General features: G+C 53.6%; 6 protein-coding genes across 6 annotated transcripts; 4 read left to right on the forward strand and 2 right to left on the reverse strand.

Annotated features, from left to right (window-relative positions):
• Positions 1–46: 46 nt before the first annotated feature.
• On the reverse strand, positions 47–4,716 carry CTHT_0065760 (tRNA a64-2'-o-ribosylphosphate transferase-like protein; the record flags this gene model as incomplete). The annotated part of the gene is made up of 4 exons (XM_006696812.1): positions 47–1,158; positions 1,425–1,709; positions 2,371–4,523; positions 4,589–4,716. The coding sequence occupies 4 exons, from the start codon at positions 4,714–4,716 to the stop codon at positions 47–49; spliced, it is 3,678 nt and encodes a 1,225-aa protein (XP_006696875.1).
• Positions 4,717–7,663: 2,947 nt separating this feature from the next.
• On the forward strand, positions 7,664–9,161 carry CTHT_0065770 (uncharacterized protein; the record flags this gene model as incomplete). Its single annotated transcript, XM_006696813.1, has 6 exons — positions 7,664–7,713; positions 8,038–8,302; positions 8,412–8,570; positions 8,630–8,688; positions 8,747–8,857; positions 9,017–9,161. 6 exons carry the CDS (start codon positions 7,664–7,666, stop codon positions 9,159–9,161), a joined length of 789 nt encoding a protein of 262 aa, XP_006696876.1.
• A 356-nt stretch (positions 9,162–9,517) lies between these two features.
• Positions 9,518–10,162, forward strand: CTHT_0065780 (uncharacterized protein; the record flags this gene model as incomplete). The annotated part of the gene is made up of 1 exon (XM_006696814.1): positions 9,518–10,162. One exon carries the CDS (start codon positions 9,518–9,520, stop codon positions 10,160–10,162), a length of 645 nt encoding a protein of 214 aa, XP_006696877.1.
• Positions 10,163–10,616: 454 nt separating this feature from the next.
• On the forward strand, positions 10,617–12,121 carry CTHT_0065790 (saccharopine dehydrogenase-like protein; the record flags this gene model as incomplete). Its single annotated transcript, XM_006696815.1, has 3 exons — positions 10,617–10,636; positions 10,732–10,814; positions 10,872–12,121. 3 exons carry the CDS (start codon positions 10,617–10,619, stop codon positions 12,119–12,121), a joined length of 1,353 nt encoding a protein of 450 aa, XP_006696878.1.
• Positions 12,122–12,609: 488 nt separating this feature from the next.
• CTHT_0065800 (uncharacterized protein) lies at positions 12,610–14,028 on the forward strand (the record flags this gene model as incomplete). The annotated part of the gene is made up of 2 exons (XM_006696816.1): positions 12,610–13,627; positions 13,691–14,028. The coding sequence occupies 2 exons, from the start codon at positions 12,610–12,612 to the stop codon at positions 14,026–14,028; spliced, it is 1,356 nt and encodes a 451-aa protein (XP_006696879.1).
• Positions 14,029–15,750: 1,722 nt separating this feature from the next.
• CTHT_0065810 (putative mynd-type zinc finger protein) lies at positions 15,751–17,616 on the reverse strand (the record flags this gene model as incomplete). The annotated part of the gene is made up of 1 exon (XM_006696817.1): positions 15,751–17,616. The coding sequence occupies one exon, from the start codon at positions 17,614–17,616 to the stop codon at positions 15,751–15,753; it is 1,866 nt and encodes a 621-aa protein (XP_006696880.1).
• Positions 17,617–20,245: the final 2,629 nt, after the last annotated feature.

Genomic DNA, 20,245 nt, shown 5'->3' on the forward strand with positions numbered 1-20,245 from the left:
TAACACGTTACCATAAACCGCAGGAGGGATTTGATCTGGATTCATTTCATCTTCGCCAGTCCATCAAGAAACTGTTCACGCTCTGGAGCGTGGCCCTGCTAGGATTGGCCTCTGGCGCAGCCTGAACGATATGTCCCAGCTTAACACGGACAGCTGTCTTGGTGAAACCATTTCTGCTATCGCTTTCTGACCTCACCTTGCCGGCGTCGTCATAGCACCAGCAATAAATGGCCAGCGCGACGCCAACAGACAGGTCTTTTCCTGTCTCGCAGAGGATAACAACCCGCTTGTCTTCCTGCCCTGCTCCCTTCGGCAGGGCGTTTGGCTCTGAATCCTCGGATTGCTCACCTGCGGTCAAGAATTGCCCAGCGAACTCACATATCCTTGGCAGTGCATCCCTGAGCAGGCGGCTGGCAGTTTTACTGTTCTTCCCCAACCCAACCTCCATATATGAAGGTGATTTAACCCACGTCTCCTGCTCCGTTGCCTTAGGCGCCAACGCAATGACGCACGCGCCGTCCAAGTCTCTCGCCCTCTCCAGAGAAGCCAGCGTCCCAACCCACACCCTCGGCGCAACACCCTTGATATCCAACCGCTCATCTTTTCCTGCTTCCTCCTTCTTCTCCTCTCTCAACAACTTCTCAATCAACCCCGGCAATTCCCCCTCCTCAGCCGCAAGTAAGGTCTCCCGATGCCGCCAAAACACCGCTGCCGTCAACCCCCTCGCCCAATTCTCCGTGTCATCTCCTGCCCCCTGCACATACACATACCCCTTGTCTCCCACTGAAACAGTCATCTCCCCGCCCTCAACCCTCCTTGAACTGGTGCAGCATACCACGGGGTGCCAAGCCTTTCGGATCTCCCTCACCGCATCAGCGACGGTTTCTAAATCTATTCCATCGTCGAAATCACTGTGCGTGATCCAGAAGGGACGCAGCGGCTTTCGTAGATGCTGACGCAGAGGGGCGGTGTCGATGGCGAGGGAGTTAAAGGCTTCAACGAAGTCAGGGAGAATGGCCTCGATTTGCGAAGCTTCAGAGGCTGAGACAGCACTAGGTGAAGTGAACAAGGAGTGCACTTCTGGTTGGTCAGGGAAGAGCACGCGGTTGAGGACGGCACACCAGACGGGGATGGTTTTGGAGAGGGCATCGGGCATGCCTGGTACATAGGTTAGCAGGATATAGGGGGAACGGAAGGTTGATTGGCAGACTGACGTTTGCCTCGGCGAGTCGAGTCAACAATGATGCAGCTGTATAGGCGGATAGCCGTGTAAGCGTATGTACGGGTAGTGGCAGACAAAGCCATAATAAACGTCAAGTAGCCCTAAACCATTGCCTCTTGAAATTGCCTTCCCAAGAGAGAGAAAACCTACCCGCCCCTGATCCCAATCACCCACAATAAATGCAAGTTCAATCTCCTAGTACTAAATTTCCACTGCCCCGTATGTCCATCGGTGCTCTTAAAATACGCCGACGCTTCCTTCATCTTAGGGTCGATATACCAACTGCCGCAGCGCTCGTTCGCGACCAGGGGGAGATCGCCAAGCGCGTCGGCGACAGCTGCGACGAACTCGGCGTCCGCGCAGATCGAGCGCAGTCGGTTGGGGATGGACAGACTTGCACGCTTGAGGTCGCCCAGCACGCGGGAGAGCGCCGAGGCATTGTCATCAAAATATTGGGAAGGGAAGAGGATTTGGTCGAGGGTTGGGTCTGCCATTTTGGTCATCCTCGAGACTATTGGGTCAAAAACTTTTGAATCAATGATGAAGCAGTCAATGGGTTAAGGATATGAAGCGAGAGTTCGGACGAGATGAGGGGCGGGCTGAAACCCCACGTCGAGCCGCCGCGCTAGCGACACCAAAGTTTTAGCGGGTCATGGGTGGGTTCACAGGGCTGAAACGACATGGAGGGTTTGCCTATGGACAACGCTGCTGTTCTTAAGTTTGAAGCCCTCGACCTCGTCACCTTAAAAGATACCCGGTAAACTTGAAGCAGGGCTGAGATGCATCTTAAGATGGTTTACGCTGTTGCAAAAACTAGATCGGTCATTAGAAACATAGTTATCAAGCTTTAAGTTACTGCTTTACAAGGACCAGCCTCGACTTCGTTGGTTTTCATGAGTTTTTTGTTTTGGTTTGGTTTTTTTAATCCTCGTACTCCGTATCCGTATCCAACATTATTATCCCCATTTGTTTTTCCCCTCCCTCAGATAGCCAAAATGCCAAATATCACATGGGTATATATGTTCAAGTATCCAAAAGAACCGCCAAACACCAAATGACAACCAAGAAATTCCACCACACACAAATACTGCAATTAACTCCCAGTCACCATCTAATTTGCGTCGCACGGCGTTTTACATCCAACGCACCCTGGCTGAGATTCCTTGACCCAAGCTCAATCTTTGCAAACCGTTCCCGCAAATCAAAATCGACCGCCCGAACCATGACACGTTTATCTTCAGGTACGACGACGCTCAGTGGCTGTGGTTGTGGTTGTGCCGACGTTTGTTGTGACGGCGTTGTAATAAACTGCAGCTTCTGGAACGGGTGCTGCTGCTGTTGCTGCACAAAACTGGTGGGGGTCGGCGGAAGGGTATTGAACGTTGACGATGTTGAAGCCGGCGAGAATCCCCGGGATGATGGCGTCTTTTCCAGCCAGGCTGCATTACCCCCCGGTCCGAGAGGAGGACTGCCTGCACCGAACTCGGTAATCCCAAGGCCGGGCATGGGACTGGTGTCACGACTGCTGGCCACGCTGCTGGTCGTGCTGATGGATAGCTGGGGAGCGGTCATCGTCATCGTCTGGGGAGGGCTCGAGTCCGGCGGTGTCATTGCAGTACTGGTGCTGGCACTACCGGGGCTAGGATAACCGGCTGAGCTGGGAGAACCGAGATCGAGTCCCTCTTCTTCGACCTTTAAAACCCACATTCCAATTCTAGCTACCAACTCACTATCCCACATCGCCTCTCTCCTTGCCGAGCTGCGCAGTAGTTGAATGGCCTGCCTGCGAATCTGGGGATCGCGGCACTTTGTAGCGACGACATACAACGGCGGAACGATACCCATGTCAGCGCTAAAGGATGGCTTGATGTGGTGTGCAGTGTACACGTTATCCACTCCATTAAGAGGGTCCAACGGGTCGCGGTGGCGGTGATGGCATAATGCGGGGTTGGGGCACCGTTGTGCCGCAGCACGACGCTCCTCATCCCCAACAACCTCGCGGGCTAGATCGACGATGGCCTTGAACGCAGGGATGAAGTTGTCAAAGTGCATCTCACTGTCGCTAAAGGTCATCAAGAACAGGATTTGGCCCATAATTTGAAACATCTTCAGCACGGCAATAGCTGCCTTCTCCTGGCTGCTGACTCCGGGGGCGGTGCGTGATTCAAGAATAGGCTCGAACGCACGGGACCAGGCTTCAATTTCGTGTTTGAAAGAGGCTCCAACGTGCCGGAGCTCAGCAGGTAACACGCCCATGATGTTGTTCGGGGCATTGTTTTCGGCGTACTCGAACATAGCATCTCGGAAGCGGAAGATGCGTTCGCAAAGGTTATCCCAAGCGACGCGAGCATCCATGACAGACGAGAACCGTTCGGGGATCGGGTTCTTGTTAGGAGGGATGGGCGAAGATGGGTTCGAACTGGGCGAGCTGGGGTCCTGTCCATGGCCTTTGTGCAGCCGAATAACATACGGGTCGGGGAAGTGAAAAGCCATGTCGTAAGATTTGGCTTGGATGGCGAGGCGCCTAAACATCTGTATCAAATCCTCTTCGACGGGTTCCTCGTCTGGTGAAGCGAAAAAAGCCCTCTTCTTCTCGGCACGTAACCCCTCCAAGAGCTTCAGGCCAGCCTGAATTTGCCTAATGGCCTGTTTGTGATCCCCAACGAACGAGTCAAAACAGGCCAGCAGGATGCTCGCCATTAGCCTCGTCCGATTTGATGTCGCGTCATCCACACCTTGGTTGGGAAGGGAGTTGATGGCATGCGAGTACTTTTGGCAGGCCATTTCCCAGTGCCTTCTGGCGTGGTCGACCGAACTTCCATTTGCGTCCGGGGATGAAGGTGGTGATTCATTCGCTTTATCCAACGTCTTGTACAGTGCGCCGAGCGCGACAACGGCATGCCGGATAGCGGGCGATGAATGACAGGCCTGAAGTACGCTTCGGTTCCAGAACGTAGAGTCAAAGAAACCCGAGAGCTCGCTAGCTGTCCGCTGGCGAAATAGACTGAAATACATGCCTTCAATCTCGGTGAAGGGGATGTTTATCGATGGCGCATACAAGATTGACCCTGCCTGAGCATTGATCCGAAGCATCGCGGCTTGCTGGGATTTGTTGATGCGCCTTGGGGGCAGCGCGAGGGAGAACTCGCGAACCACGGTACCGGCAGCCATCGGCTTTGGGGCGATTCGGATCTCTTCGAAGGGTCTTGCACTTCGCGGGGGCGGCGGGTATCCCGGGCATTCCTTGTTTGAACGGACGCACCTGAGGCATTGAGGCCGCGTCTCATCGCACTTTATCCTTCTAATCCTGGAAAGGTCGTCAGCTCCAGAGCCTGAAGCACAAGAGCGAGTCTCTGGGACGCTTACTTGCAGGTCCTGCACCCCGTCTTTACCTTCGGTCTGCTTGTTCTGGAGCGTTTTTGCTTTGGCGGTAATTCGGGAAGAGGCCCGTGGATCGGGTCCGAGCTGGCGCCCGTACCCACTGTCGAGGCCATAGTGAGAGCGAGTATGCCTTCTTAACCCCCTTGCGCCTCCTCAGTCTTCTTCAATCTCGAAAAAAAGAGCGCGGCAGTCAATTCAAATCCTCGTAGTGGCGCCAGTTTGTCTAGAGTCAAATGACCGTCTGATGGCTTTCGAAGGGTGCAGCGTGGTTGTGTCTGGGAGCAGCCGACGTCAGCTGGGATGAGCGAGCTGTCGCGGTTTTTGGACGAGAAGCGGACGTGCGGCGTTGGTGGTTCGTTTGATGTCGCGTTGCGCGGGCGCGTATGGGGACGAAGCTAACGTTGTCTCAGTTCTTGTCGTGGAAAGAGAGGGGAAAAGCAAAGGTGGTTCGGTGATGGTGTCACAAAAGGCAGCAAAGGTTGGGGTCCAGTGATAGGCAATTAATGGGTAGGCGAGGCTCGCGGGACTTATGATTGAGTGCGCAGGCGTCGGTCCCTTATTCGGCCACACGGCTTCTTCTATTGAGAGCTGCATGCGCTTAAGTCCCTGGTGCGTTCTTGGTGGTGATACATGCACTATGTAAGCTCCCCCCCCACCCCCCCGGGCAGCATGTGCAGTATCCAGGGGCGCCGGCTGGGGCCCCCAACCCCCTGTGCAGAATCCTTGTTTAGTTGTCTTTTCTGTGTAGAAGCGCTCACAACATACATCTTTGGCATCATAAATTTTCCTCTCCACAGATCGCAAGATGGACAGCCGCTGCAGAGCGAACTCCGCTCCTTGCCTAAAAGTTGCTACCTAGGTCGAACGACTGAATGCCGATCCCTCGTTTGGCGCCGAATCGGCGCCTGGTTGGCGGGTAACAGATAGGCCGATGCTTGTCGAGTTACCATGTATATACTACAAGCACCTACTCCGTCAGGAAAAAGAGATCGCACGTTTCCTAAAGCATGATTCGGGCTGTGTGGCTGCCATTCTGAGTGCGGATTGGAAGGCGGCCAGGTTGGTGATTGGGCTGTCGAGTGCTGCAGACGTGCTCTGACAGTGTGAAAAGCGCGTCCGCAGCAGGTTTGTAGTGGCGCCCTAGTTTTGGAACGCCCTTGCAAAGCCACATCTTATTCCGACCCGAGTTATCCTTACCTTCCTCCGGGTTCCCTCCCGCAAATCCAATCATGAGCGTCGGTTGTTGGCTGTTAACGGGAAGAACAGCCTAACAGGAATTAAAGTGTATCCCAAGATCGAGTTGAGAGATTGAGCGACTGGCTGCTATTTTGGCGCACTGTAATGCCGAGGGTCCTGTTAGCGTACATACGCGGCGCCATGTCCCAGCCTCAAGTATCCTCGAAATTTGCCTACTAAAGCCGGTTATCATTGCATCTACAGTGCCATCTTTCCTATTGTTTGACCCTGACAGCTAGATGGCGTTGGCAATCACATTCTGGTTACATTTAACAGCGCTGACCAGCCGGCTGCTTCTGCTCGATCCGGTGCTCATGTAAAATCCTCTGCGGCTCAGGCAGTGTTCATGGAGTGCGGATTATACTGTACTGTGTATCGTCACGGTGTTCTCGAGTGTTTCACCTGAGCTCTGGACTTCTGGACGGCACTGACTCGGAATGGGTCCCTCGATGCCGCTGTTTCTCGCTCTTGATGAACGATGGATATCTTCCGTTCCCCGCCAACACAACGAGACGAGCGGAAGACTCGCTCGCTCGAAAGGAGCGGCTACCGGCCCGTCTGCGACAGCCATGCGACGCTGGCCAATCCCAGGCTCACCGGCGACTGGGGCGTGGGTCAAAATGCAATATGCCTGTCCCTTGCGTCGATCATGTGTGCCCCTCTTTTCAGCCCTATATATTAATAATGCGAGCAGTTCCTGGATATCTGTCCTCTCATCGGGATGAGGCGAGGAATATACCCAGACTAGACTGCTTGCAAGATGCAGGACGGCATTGGCGGATGTTGTACATCTCGCAACACACCACGGCCGATTCACCTGCAAGACGGTTGTCGCGCTTTGTAGTATGTCCGTTCGGTCGACGCCGAAGGTAGGTATTATTCCGGTCTGCAGCGGGCAGACCGTCGCGTCCGCTCACAAAGTCCTCGGTGCCTGGTAACTCAACCCTATTCACGGATTACATGCGGCAGTGTATCCGTAGGTATAGTGCCAGCGTAATTCAATCTTTGTTGGAATCGACTCGCTTCATTGCTGTTTATCGGGAAAAAACACACGGATGTTTACATGCTCGAAAATTGATACTCAAAACGGAAGTTGGATCTCTTTCGCTAGGCTTCCGATCCTAAATCGCGGTGCTGGCGTTGGCGGGGTCGCTGCGCCACGGCATTGGGATGGGTTGCGGCGTCACCTGCGCGGATGCCGAGGAATATGTGGGTCCAGGCGGTGAGCTTCCACACCAGCGGGACAGGTCTGCCAAGATTGAGTACGGAGGGTGGATTCAGGAAAGAATTTCATCGCTCTGGAGACGCAAGGAACAGGACAGCTTGTAATCCATTTTGCCTGTCATAGAAATCGATGACATTACTTTGAGCCTTAAACGCTCGCTTTTCTTGCTGTAGAGCAACTTTCTCAGCAACATTCTTGCTGTACGCGAAATCATTTGTCCCCGATACAGGCTGTGACAGATGGGCCCGTAAATTACCCTGGAAAGCCGCGAATTGGCCAAATGGAGAAACTCCCGTCTGTGCCCCGCCATCAACTCCTTAGCCCTCAGTTGCCCATCAGTCTCTGGTAAGTCCCCAAGGTTATCTACACACCGAAATCGTCATGATCAGTCAACTTGCTCCAGAGTTCAATGGCAAAGTTACCGCAGATAGCTTCTGATTCTGTATTAACCACCTACTTAGCGAATGAAACATTCAAGTTGCTTACCGTTAGCCAGTGTTTGAGACCCGTCTTTACTGTTTGCGGGGGATCAAACCAAAGCAACGAAACAAGACAAGCCATACTGCATCCCTTCGCTTCATAAACTCTATTAAACCAATATGAAGCACCTTGTCCTCGTTGGTGCTTGTTACATCGACACCATCTTAACGTGAGTCAAGGACGTGCCCCTACGGTGGAAGCGGATTCTCTGGCGAACGGCAACTCATCTCTCCATCCGCAGAGTCCCTTTCTACCCCCAGGAAGACACCAAACTCCGAGCTACGGGATTATCAACTCGCCGCGGAGGAAACTGCCCTAACTCACTTGAGGTTTTGGCCCAACTAGTTTCATCACAAAACCCCTTCCAGGCAGCTTTTGTACCAGACCCAGCGCCAGCGCTGCCAGACACTCCACTCAAGCTACACTTAGTCTCAACTTTGCCACGCCGTAGCTCTCCTGCTACAAGCTTCATATTATCCTCACTTCTTCCAAGGTCAAATGATCATGAAAACAACAACGATGATGGTGGTAGTGATGACGTGATTGACTTTAGCAGCTGTCTGTTCCGTGACGATCATGACCAAGCAGCAGCCAGCTGGATCCTACGGAGCGATGAAACGAACAGCAGAACTATCGTCAACTGGAACGATTTGCCTGAAATGACGACTGATGAATTTCGGGGCATTGTTGAGGGACTGAAGCAGCAAACGAACCCTGCAGAGGACTCGGCAAACTCGGAGTGGTGGTTCCATTTCGAAGTATGGGCGAATCCATAAACGTCATATTGCTCTAGTTTCACCGCATGCCGGGATGTTACCATGACCATTAAGCACTGAGTCGACTAACTTACCTATTCATCATACTCAGGGCCGAATTCCCGCTACGACGCTTCAGTGTATGCACTATCTACGCAATGCCATTCCTGGGTGTAAGATCAGTGTGGAAGTTGAGAAACCCAACCGCGAAGGCTTGCGTGATTTGGCTTCCGAGGCAGATGTGGTATTCTACTCCAAAGTTTGGGCTGAGGTAAGAATAACTGCATGTGAATCAAGATTGCATTCTTGCAGACACTAAGTAAATCGCAGAGTGAGGGCTACTCAGATCCAGAAGCATGCCTCAGGAGTGAAGCACGATCCTCGAAGGCGTTAGTTTCTCCTGCTTCGCGTCATGTTTTTGACATCAGCTGATGTTTTTGGGATCAGAGTACTCACAGTGTGCACATGGGGAGCAGATGGTGCGGGCTCTCTTATTTCAGGAGGTCGCTACATCCACTGCCCGGCAAACCGCTCAGGCGAACAGATCAAAGTAGTCGAGTAAGTCCTTAATTTTTTTTTTTCGGAAATGCATCATACTTCTCAGCACGCTCTCCCGGATAGCGCATCACGGGTAGTTTATGTCCGCGTTGTTCAACATTAGACGAACGTTAGCGAACGGACCAAAACACATGTTACTAACACGAAGTACGGATGAAGTACTCTAGGAGCTGGGGACACTTTCATTGCCGGCATGCTGTACGCACTGCATACAAGCGCTACTTACGACCAAGCCCTTACTTTCGCCGTCGGCCTGGCAACAAAAAAGGTCCAACAGGAGGGATTCGCTGGCCTGGTGTCCTGAGTCCATTTTCCAGACGCCTGTGGGCAGTGAACTGTTTCACGATTCTCTTTTCCAAAGATTGCAAAGATATCCCAGCCTTAGTCGTGTCAAGATCGTCACCATGTGCTTTGTTCCCAGAGATCAATCCCCACATCAGATACTCTTGTTTTTAAGAATTATCTGAAATACAACACATGCTTGTGGAAAGATGCAAATAATGACGTCTAAAGGCTACTTTTTCTATTGTGATGCTGATCAGTGCGGTCGATCCTCTACCAGTATAAACGCCTAATTTTCTTCCCAAGACAGAGCAAACAGAACAACATCTCTTCCTCGGTACATACAACAGCAGTCGCTCAAGACAAAAAAAAGGCAACATGGGAAGGGAAAACGACGTAAACGCCACGACAGCGCCAGGGGAGGGTATCTGGGTGCCCACCTACCCTGTCCGGATCCCCGGGCAGGGTGAGGAAGAAGCTCCCCGGGCCCCAACCGTCTGCCTTCGCCAGTTGGTCCCATATTTGGCGATCGACTGTCTGTGCCCTGGCTGTGTTGTTCCGGAGCAACAGCGCGAGGAGACCTGGATCTTCATCCGCCGAGTAAGCGAAAGGGCCCCTTCCGGCTCCGTTCGTTCCTCCTCCTCCGGGCACGCGTCGCCGGCCCCGGTGACTCTCTTCCGCCCTGCCGCCTTGGGGCTGGTTGCCCCTCCGGGAGATCAACCGCCCTCCCCATTCACGAGGGCCTGTCGCCAGCCCTTCCAGTTGAGTCCGCCTGTTGTTCGTCAATCACCCTCGCTTCCTCCACGGCCGCCCATCGCTCCCGTTGGGACCGGGAGCCCGGTTCCGTGGGGTCGTGTGAAGGCTGACGAACCAGCTACAACTGCTCCCTGCCCGAGACCTCAGCAATCAGCCTCACGCACACAATCCGTCCCACCTCCGCAGCTTCGCCGATCTACCGCGCAGTTCAGCAGTGCTCCCGAGCTACGGAACGCTGGTCGCCGCAACAACCAGGGTTCCCGTTAGGGTTTTTTCTCAGCGTTGCGGGAGACAGACAGTATTGGACATTAGTAGTAATAACAACGGCACGCTTCTTTCATGCTTTCTCATAGTTACTTAGCCCGTGGTATTTATACACTCCCTAAAACCCGTGGCCCATCAAGCAACGACAGCTTCTGCTTTGTTCACTATTAGTACAGCCTTCTGTTTAGTTTCCCCGACAATCAGGGTTGGGGTTATCCGTTATCGGGTGAGTCATCTTGAGAACCGATGACTTCATCCTTGACCCCTGCTACCCCGCCATAGCTCCCCACATTTATGCCCCTCTGTAGCATCGGCCGTTATCGGACGCTTGACAATAGGGACACGGACGACATCCCAGGGCGGCAGACTTAAAAAAAACTATCAAGCTGCAATCGCCCCCAGGAACCTCCAGTTTCAGCTTCCCAATCGCTTCAATCGCACTCGCAGATCTGTCAAGATGTCTGATCTTTCCCAGTAGTACGTGGCATCTTTACTATCACGGTCGCCATTGGACCAACGTACCATCACAGAACTTTCAAAGAGTCATTGCGCTGACCACCATGGACTTTCAGTAAGGTGCTCATGCTTGGTGCGGGCTTCGTCACCCGCCCGACGCTTGATGTCCTCAGCGAAGCCGGCATTCCGGTGACTGTTGGTAAGCGTTCCTGACGGTCAATGGCTTGATGGAGCATCAGGAGAGCTAATAATTCAGCCTGCCGTACCCTGGCGACCGCCCAGAAGCTGGCCGAGGGCGTGCCCACGGCTACTCCCATCTCGCTTGACGTGACGAACGACCAGGCGCTGGATGCCGAGGTCGCCAAGCACGACCTGGTCATCAGCTTGATCCCATACACTTTCCACGCGACCGTTATCAAGTCGGCCATTCGCAACAAGAAGCACGTCGTCACCACCAGCTATGTTTCTCCCGCCATGCAGGAGCTCGACGCCGCCGCCAAGGAGGCTGGCATCACCGTCATGAACGAAATTGGTCTCGACCCCGGTATTGACCACCTGTACGCTATCAAGACCATCGAGGAGGTGCACCGCGCCGGTGGCAAGATCATCAGCTTCCTGTCGTACTGCGGTGGTTTGCCCGCTCCCGAGGACTCGGACAACCCGCTGGGCTACAAGTTCTCTTGGTCGTCACGCGGTGTGCTGTTGGCCCTGCGCAACGCCGGCAAATGGTGGCAAGACGGACGCGTTGTCGAGGTCGCCCCTAAGGACCTCATGAAGACGGCCAAGCCCTACTTCATCTACCCCGGTTATGCCTTCGTCGCCTACCCCAACCGAGATTCGACTGCCTATAAGGAGCGCTACAACATCCCTGAGGCCCAGACTGTCATCCGCGGCACTCTGCGCTACCAGGGCTTCCCGCAGTTCATCAAGGTTCTGGTCGACATCGGCTTCCTTGAGGATACCCCGCTCGATATTCTTTCCAAGCCCGTCGCCTGGCGTGAGGCTACTCAGGCTGTCATCGGCGCCCCTTCCTCGTCCGCTGCCGACCTCGAGGCCACCATCCTCTCCAAGGCGACTTTCGAGTCGGAGGAGGACAAGAAGCGCATTCTCTCTGGTTTGCGCTGGATCGGCCTGTTCTCTGACGAACCCATCACGCCCAAGGGCAACCCTCTCGACACGCTGTGCGCGACCCTGGAGCGCAAAATGCAATATGGCCCTGGTGAGCGCGACCTGGTCATGCTGCAGCACAAGTTCGAGATCGAGCATGCCGATGGCACGCGTGAGACGCGAACCAGCACGCTCGTTGAGTACGGAGACCCTAACGGCTACTCAGCCATGGCCAAGACCGTTGGTGTCCCCTGCGCAGTTGCTGTCAAGCAGGTGCTCAGTGGGCAGATTAAGGAGAAGGGTATCCTGGCGCCGATGACCTGGGAGATTTGCGAGCCGTTGATGAAGGAGCTGGCGGAGAAGCATGGCATTACCATGGTGGAGAAGACGATCTCGTAAGATGGACATTGTAAATGAATATTATGGGATAGAGAAAATATGAAGGTTATGATACTGTTTTGGTTACCAAACATACCTACGCTCAGGACAAACAAGACCGCTGTCCTTTCTCTGCAGTTGTTTGAACTGTTGCGGAAGTCCCCCGTATCCTAGAGCCGGTGTTTTTGCAGGCTTTGGCTACAGATGCTCGAAGCACCGTGGCAGTCTTAAAAGGGACCTTCTCAAAGCTACACACCTATCAGAGAGTACGTAATGAGCGTCCGGGACAATGGGTGATCGCTTAAATGGTGAAGGGCCGAGTTAAGCACGAACCCTAACCCTTTATCTTAGCAAACTGTCCACAAAAAAAGGCAGGGTTAGGGTTGATACACGATACCCCACCTTATCTTATCGCTGTTTCATCGCAGCCAAAAAAAGTTTTGGGAAGGCCGTCTTCTTGCAGTTGCAAGCCATCCCCCAATTCACCATACCCACCACCAGTAGTAATCATGGCGAAGAAAGGCGCGACACAGTCCCCCAAGGCCGGGTCAAAGCCCAATTCTCAGACAGGAGACGCTCAATCCAAAAATCAAAAGGCCGATAGGAGAAAGAGCAACGAGCCTGTGGTCGAGAAGGTCGCGGAAAAAGAGGAGCAACGGGAAGAGGAGACCGAGGAGAGCGAAGAGGACGAGAGCGAGGACGAGCAACTCCAGATTCGGGCCAATGGCAACAATGAGTCTGATTCGGAGGAGGACAGTGACGAAAACAGCGAAGACGAAGACGAGTCCGACGATGATAGCGGAGATGAACATCCAACCCACCACATCGACTTCGAGGCGATAGACGACTCCGATTCAGAATCGGAGCTCGACTCCGACGAAGAGAACGACAAGAAGCAAGATAGCAACAAGGCGCAAAATGGGATGTCAGAAGACAAGATGGATGTTGATAAGGATGGCGAGGACAAGTCAGGTGATGAGGAAGATGAGGAGGAGGAGATTGACGTCGAGGAGCTAGAGCCCGAGGACGAAGAGGATGAAGAGCAAATCGCCGCGGGCACGCGCACACGCCAGACCATTAACAACAAGGAAGGCCTGCTCACAGCGCTGCGGCGTATCCAGCTGGACATCAACCCAAAGACGACCCCCTTTTCCTTCCACCAATCTGTCGTGGCATCCAAGCGTACGGAGGACTCCATCCCTCAGATTGAAGACGACCTGCAGCGCGAGCTGGCCTTCATGAACCAGGCGCTGGAGGCGGCGCGGTTGGGCCGCTCGCTGCTGCGCAAGGAGGGCGTCCCGTTCACGCGGCCGACCGACTACTTCGCCGAGATGGTACGGACGGACGCGACGATGGAAAAGGTCAAGCAGAAGCTCATAGAGGAGGCGACGGCCAAGAAGGCAGCTGCTGAGGCGCGCAAGCAGCGCGACCTCAAGAAGTTCGGCAAGGCTGTCCAGGTCCAGAAACAGCTGGAGCGCGCCAAGCAGAAACGCGAGGCGCTGGACAAGATCAACCAGCTCAAGCGGAGTATGTCTACATCCCTCATTCGCCATTCTGTTTCTACAGTCTACTAACTCCAATCTCCGACAGAACGCGCCGAAGGCGGGTCCGCGGCCCTCGGTGCAACCGAGGCAGACGATCCGTTCGACGTCGCCGTCGACAACGAACTCAGTCGCGACTCCAAGCCCAAGAAGCGCCGTGCGGACGGCGACCACCCTGTTCCCAACCCCAAGCGGCAAAAGAAAAACGCCAAGTACGGTTTTGGTGGCAAGAAGCGCGGCTCCAAGTCGGGTGACGCTATCTCGTCTGGCGACTTGAGCGGGTTCAGCGTCAAGCGTATGAAGTATGGCGGCGGTGCTGGCGGTGGCAAGAAGAAGGCCAACCGGCCCGGTAAGGCTAGGAGGAAGGCTGCTGCCGCAAAGAGGTAGATACACTCACCTGGTCCAGGGAGAGAAATTGAGGTTTTAGGTAATGCAGTTGGGTGAGTTGGGAAGAATTGAATGTACGGATATCATCATCATCGGCTACCTATACATGTTGTCTCTAGTAGTCTCTCTGTCGGATGGTAAACAATTTAGAAAGGCCGCAGTTGTTCACTTGCCTGGCTATGTTGAGCAGTTAGGTGATCATGCGAACCCTGAGACAGCGCTGATCCCCTCCACATTATTGTCGCACTTATTCCAACAACGTTAATAATACCATGATGTTGTACAGACTCAAGCTAGACAAATGCTTCCCCATCTTTCGGATCATATCCGGGATGTGTCCTTTATCTGTCCTCTATCTTATCATATCTCCCCAGTAATGGGGCCGTGGTATCGTACCCGAGCCAGTCAGCCACCGCGCCTGACCCAAACGCCGATGACTCGAAGGGGTCAGCAGACAAGGCCGTGTTGAAATAAAAAGACTGGACACTAAGCTTCCCGAGACATCTGCAAGGACACTCGGGGCATTTATGAGGATGGATTTGTCAGGAGACTACATTGTCAAACACAGGGTAGTACAAGGAAGCCAATGCTTACGTCTTCAGCCCTTCGTCTTGGAGTCAAAGCAGCTGTTTGGCCGGTATAGCAAGTCCAAAACGGAATGATTACTCTCTTACGGCCCCCGAGCTCCCACGCGCCATCACCACAAAGTGCCAATTAACACGATAACTCAGTACAGTTTGTGTATTCTCTAGAAAACCACCACAAATTCATGCGTGCGGCACTGCGATAGCTAGGTATCCGCGCGCAAGCAAACATTCTAATATCTGTCTTGGTATCATCGTCTTTGCAAAAGCATGCTATGTCATGGATAAGAACTGCCATAGCACACCAAAGAGAACGCCATCCATGCTAACTAAAGCTTTTCTGGTCCGAATCTCAATCATGTGATGGTGCATGTATATGTGCCACGAAAGGGGAAAACTGAATGCCTTCGAGGAAGAGGTGAAAGGACAAAGTTAAAAAAAAAAAGAAAAAAAGAAAAAAATATAAGAAAAAAGAACGCGATTGTCGTGCCGAGAATGCCCGCTATTGCCATGCATGCTGCGCCGAATCGCTCAATTGAGGATCGGCGATGATCAACTGCCAGCAGTGCATCGAGAACCAATCGTTAAGCCAATCAACCAACCAGCCCAATCGCCAGCCAGCCAGCCAGCCAAAACTCATTGCCGTAGAAAACCCGACCTGTGACCGCCGACCAAACCATGCCGACCGACCGAACCCGATGATGAGGGAGAAAGGAAGGGCAAATCATAAACTACGTCAAAAAGCACGAGGGGACCATGATGGGATGGGATATATGTGTAAACGAACAAAACTCTTGCCAGTTAGACATTATTAAGGAATAGGGTCATGCAAACCAAAGGAAAAGCTCAGAAGTTCCTCGCGTTGTCCATGTCCATAAAAAATGCTTTCGTGCCCGTAATTTCGTTCAGTCTCTAAAGACCAGGAGACAGCAAGACCAGGAGGAATGGGAGAGAAAGAGAGATGGATGTAGATAAGGCAGGTAGGGGAAACCAGCACGGGGGTATCAGTTAAGCTATGAATAAAAAAACAAGCATCATGTCCAACAGGCACAGCTCTCCTCTCTCCTTCCCTCTCCTCAGTCTATGACGCAAACTCTTCCATATGTATCAGCCGCTGTTCACTCCTGTTCAACATGCATCATTGCGTCGCGGCAATGCACCAATGCCGGTGGAACGCCCATGCGCTCTTCTGGCACTCCTTGCTGCAGTACTTGGTTCGTCGGCAGCGGCGGCACTTCGCGAACTGCCTGGTGAACTCTTCCCACTTGCCACACTGGTAGTAGGCGCATTGCCGGATCCCACCGCGCGTGTCATCCTTGCGGCAGAGATTGCGCATCACCACGCCGGCCCAGTACTGCATATCGGTACTGTGATGGCGCACGGTAAACCTCTCCACGATTGGGAAGATGTTAACGTCGTTCGGCATGCAGTACTCCTCTTCGGCCATGGCGTCTTGCTTTTCCAGGTCGGCTTCAATGCTCGCGGGGTCAATACCGTCGAGGAGCTCAATCTCCCGGCCGAGCATGAGCTTCGGGACGAAATGTGTCTTTTGGAAATACTTCCTGAGGTTGCAGTACTTGGAAACATATGCGAGTAGTTGCAGCGACATCAGCACATCCTCTTCCCTGGGCATGCCCGCCAGCATCTGCGGGTTAGGAAGTTGGCGGTCGAGCAGGTAGCGAGGAACGCTGGCATTGGCTGGCGCTGGAGTCGGCGGGCTTACCATGATGGTTGGCCGGTTTGGGGATAGACCCATGGCGGTGATGTTGGTTTGGGTATTGGTTGGGGGTATGCTGCCCTCCACAGGAGCCTCGTGTGTGATGTTGAAAGCAGTGGCTTCCTGAGCCTCCGAAGCAGTCGGTGTGGTCAATTCAATTCCCCCATTAGTCATCATGCTGTCGCCGTCCTCCACAGTAATCTCCTGGACGCCAAGTGGAGTCTGCATTTCGGCGGTCCCTGACATTTCAGTGTCCGCAGGCGACTCCTCTGAAGTAATGCTCTCGGCATTCATATCGTCTGTCTCACCTCCGGTCGAGTGCTGGTGGCGGATGGATGGGCGTCTACGAGCCCTGGCTGTAGGAGTGGTGACCGAGGTAGGCCTAACGGTAGGTGACGGGAGATGCGGGGGAGGAAGGGGGGTTGTGGGAGAGGTAGGCTGGGAGGCCATGACAGCAGGACGAGTTGGAGGGGGCATGATGCCACCAAAACGATCCAAGTCACGGTTGGCACGAGATGCGAGGCCATCAATATCCATGGAAGGCACTGTAGAAGCCACCGGCGGGGCGGTCTGAGGAGCAGGGGAAGGAATATTGAGGAATTGGTGCGGACGATGAGTGGTTGCGGTCAGCGGGGCACGATCGGCGGTGGGGGTCGGGGCTAGCTGGAACTGCGGAGCGGTTGGAGTCGCATCGACGTTCGAATGAACAACCGTCACGGATGGGCCGACCAGGGTAGCAGACACGTCAATCGACGGCGGCGGTGCCTGCCGCCGGAATGTACGCTGGTCCACATCCAGTGTTGCTGCCCGTGAGGAGAAGCTGGACGACTTATGCACCCGGCTGCCCCCGAGACGGTGGCGGTGGTGCTCAGACCTATGCTTCTCCTCAGCCTTCTCACGCAACTTATCGGTGACCTTGATGTAATTATCGAGAATAGTAGCGATCACAGGAACCATGTCGGCCTCGACAACCCGGGTGCGAACAGCCTCGGTGCCCCTGACTCCTATGTTGACCACACACTGGAAGGCCAGGTTCCATTTCCACATTTCCATCACATCCTTGCTACGACCCTGCTTGAGAATGGAGACGAGCTTTTCGATACCGCCATCGACAGTCAGGATATCGCGGATGCGAGCTGAAGAAGTGGTAAGGTAGGCGAGGTGATTGAGGGAGTTGATCAAGGGCAGGGTTGACGTGCAGTCAAGGGCCCGGCGATCGTAGAGGGCGGTGGTGATACCGACCGATGCCTTGTTGACATTAGGTATGCTGAAGTTGGCTTCCCTCATCCTGACTTGCCTTTTACAAGGCACAAGGACGGCACAAAATCAGGGAGAGTGTGGGAAATCAATGGCACCGCAGTCGGGGCTCGGAGAAGGATGGACTTGTTGTGATGTAGCCCTGCCTGTGGGAGATGGCAAAGAGTCAGAACTGAAACACATATCGACAAATTATGCTATATGTATAGACATGTATGGGCCAGTGGGTCATGCACCGCGTACCTAACAGACGTGAGCAGGGCAACACTCGCCCAGGAGTTAGAGAGCGATAAAGTACGGCCCTGGTCCTGAAGGAAGTGTGTGGGAGAGGAGTCAACCGTAGACCGCGTGGTTGCGTGCTCTTCAATTCTAACGGTGCGAACGAAAAGCTACAGCTGCTCGAGGATAAGAACAACGATAGGAAAGCAGTAGGTAGGGTAATTGTTATGTAGATTCGAGGATGGACCCGAGAGGACAGCGTCGATTGACAAAGTCGACCGTGTGCTCGCACCCGGATGTGTCTTTGCCAAATGCCTCAGCCGGGGCCAAAGACAGGATTGTCGAGGATGGATTCACACGCTCTCTGATTGGCCTTTTTTTTCCCTGGATTTTTCACGACCGGAGAGGAAACAAGAGGTGTTGCAGTGGGTAGAGAAGGGATGCAAAGACCAGACAGGGATGATGGAATGAAAGAGATTTTTGGTGAGATCGGATGGAGAACTCTGAAGACGGTGATAAGAGGATGCGAGGACGCGGAGACGACGATGGAAAGCGGTTGATGGATGACCGATGCCCGCTGCTGTGCCTGATGGTGTGAGAGGAGAGGCTGGGGGTGAAATGGAAATCGGATTGATGAGCCAGGCGGAGCTGCTGGATTTTTGCGTGCGGCCCGGTCCCCTTCAGCGCCCTGGACAGTGGCTCTCCGTGGCTCGCGCGACGCTACCCACAGCACACTCGCCCATTCACACGGCCGGTGGCCGGTGGGTCAGCTCCACAGATGATGCCTGAGGCTCCAACGACCCTAGCCAACCTAGGCAGTCCGCATGGGCGGTGACTCGCTTTCAGCAGAACTTTAGATCGGCCGAACCACCCTTCACACCTCAATACACTCATGTTCATTATTAAACGTCGAAAAGTCTTGTTGATCAGCTGCCCTGCCGCAATCACACTTTGGTGCATGTTGTCTCCAGCACACGGGAATGCCACACATTATGATTTTTTGTCTTTTCTCACTTCAAGACTTGGCTCATCGCGAGATTTAGCACCTCAAAAGTGGAGACAGTAGGTTTGAGGCGTGGTTCAGGTCCACGGATCTGACCGTTGAAGGTACCTTTCCCTTGTCCTCTGGGCTCCAGTCCCTGGCCTGGTTGGTGGGCGAAAAGGGGGCAACAAGTCCATGGATGCGCCGCAGGCTTCTGCAGGACTGGAATCAACTGGCGGCTTGGTCTTGATGGACAGCAGAGGCCCAGCATGTGCATTCTGAGACAAGCCAACACGGCTGAAGGTCAGTTGGTGTCATCTACAGGAAACAGGCAAAAAGTGCTGTGTAGTTGTTGGCCACAATGATACGTAGAGCTGTGTTTGCCTATTGGGAAATTTTAGGACAGATCTCCGATCATCAGGGCTCTCTTCCATGCCAAGCGTTGTGCTTGTCATCAACAGGCGATCTCCGCCAAAGCCCCAGAGACGGTGGGGAGTTAAAGTTTGATGCTTGCGAACGACGGTTGAGAGCTGAGAATCAATCACATCTCAATGCTCCGAAGCTTTGTTGCGGGCTTTCTGATCTGACTGAGATTGAAGTCCATCGCATAGTGCGATCGTCATTTTGTTCTCAACCGCGCCACCCCGGTAATCGGCGGCTTTGCAAACGTCGCCGTTGTCACGGCAATTTTTCATCAGCGGCCTTGTTGGTGACCACTTGGCTCTTGGCTCGCCCGCCACCTGCCACAACTTTGCTTGTTGTTCGCCATGCTTGTGGGCGATAACGCTTGTCAACATCACCTTTTACGGTCTTCTCAGCAGGGCTCCCGGTTGCACCAAACCACGCGTGAGTTTTTTTGCAAACAGTTTGTGACGCATCGCTCATTATGGATGTTTTGGTGCCCAATGGTATGACTAGGAGACACCTTGATGGCTACCCAGCGAGACTATTCCTGACACTTACATTCTTCATCGGGACAACAAAGTTACGAGAACTCCGGCTGGCCGTTCAACTTCCCGGCTTGCCCTTTTTGGGTTTTGATCAAAACTATCAAGTGCATTCTATGGGCCAGAATAAAAGATGAAGGCTGCCATGCCGTTGAACATTACGATCCCCCATCGCAGGATCTTCCTGCCTTTCTAGTTCCCAACTGTAAACTGCAAGGTCATGTCATCGAGAGCCGCTCTTGTGATTCGGAGTGGGATCCACGTCCGACCGTTCATTTCTCTTGTGGTTCGGCACAAGATGGTTCTGCTCTGGCATACTTAGGACTTGACCACGTCGTTCTGCGTGCGTTGAACTAGTCAATAAGTTGAGCTGGTGTCTTTAGCTTCGCTGACCAGAAGCTAGGCATTGAGTACTGGGGAGGATGAGTTGGCAAGGGCTAGCATTACCTTCTAACATGACACCAATCCAAGCGGCAAAATCAGGCGCAGCCGATCTCAATCCAAGCTGACA

Source organism: Thermochaetoides thermophila, assembly GCF_000221225.1.
Source record: "Thermochaetoides thermophila DSM 1495 unplaced genomic scaffold scf7180000011822, whole genome shotgun sequence".
In the NCBI taxonomy this organism is placed as follows: domain Eukaryota; kingdom Fungi; phylum Ascomycota; class Sordariomycetes; order Sordariales; family Chaetomiaceae; genus Thermochaetoides; species Thermochaetoides thermophila.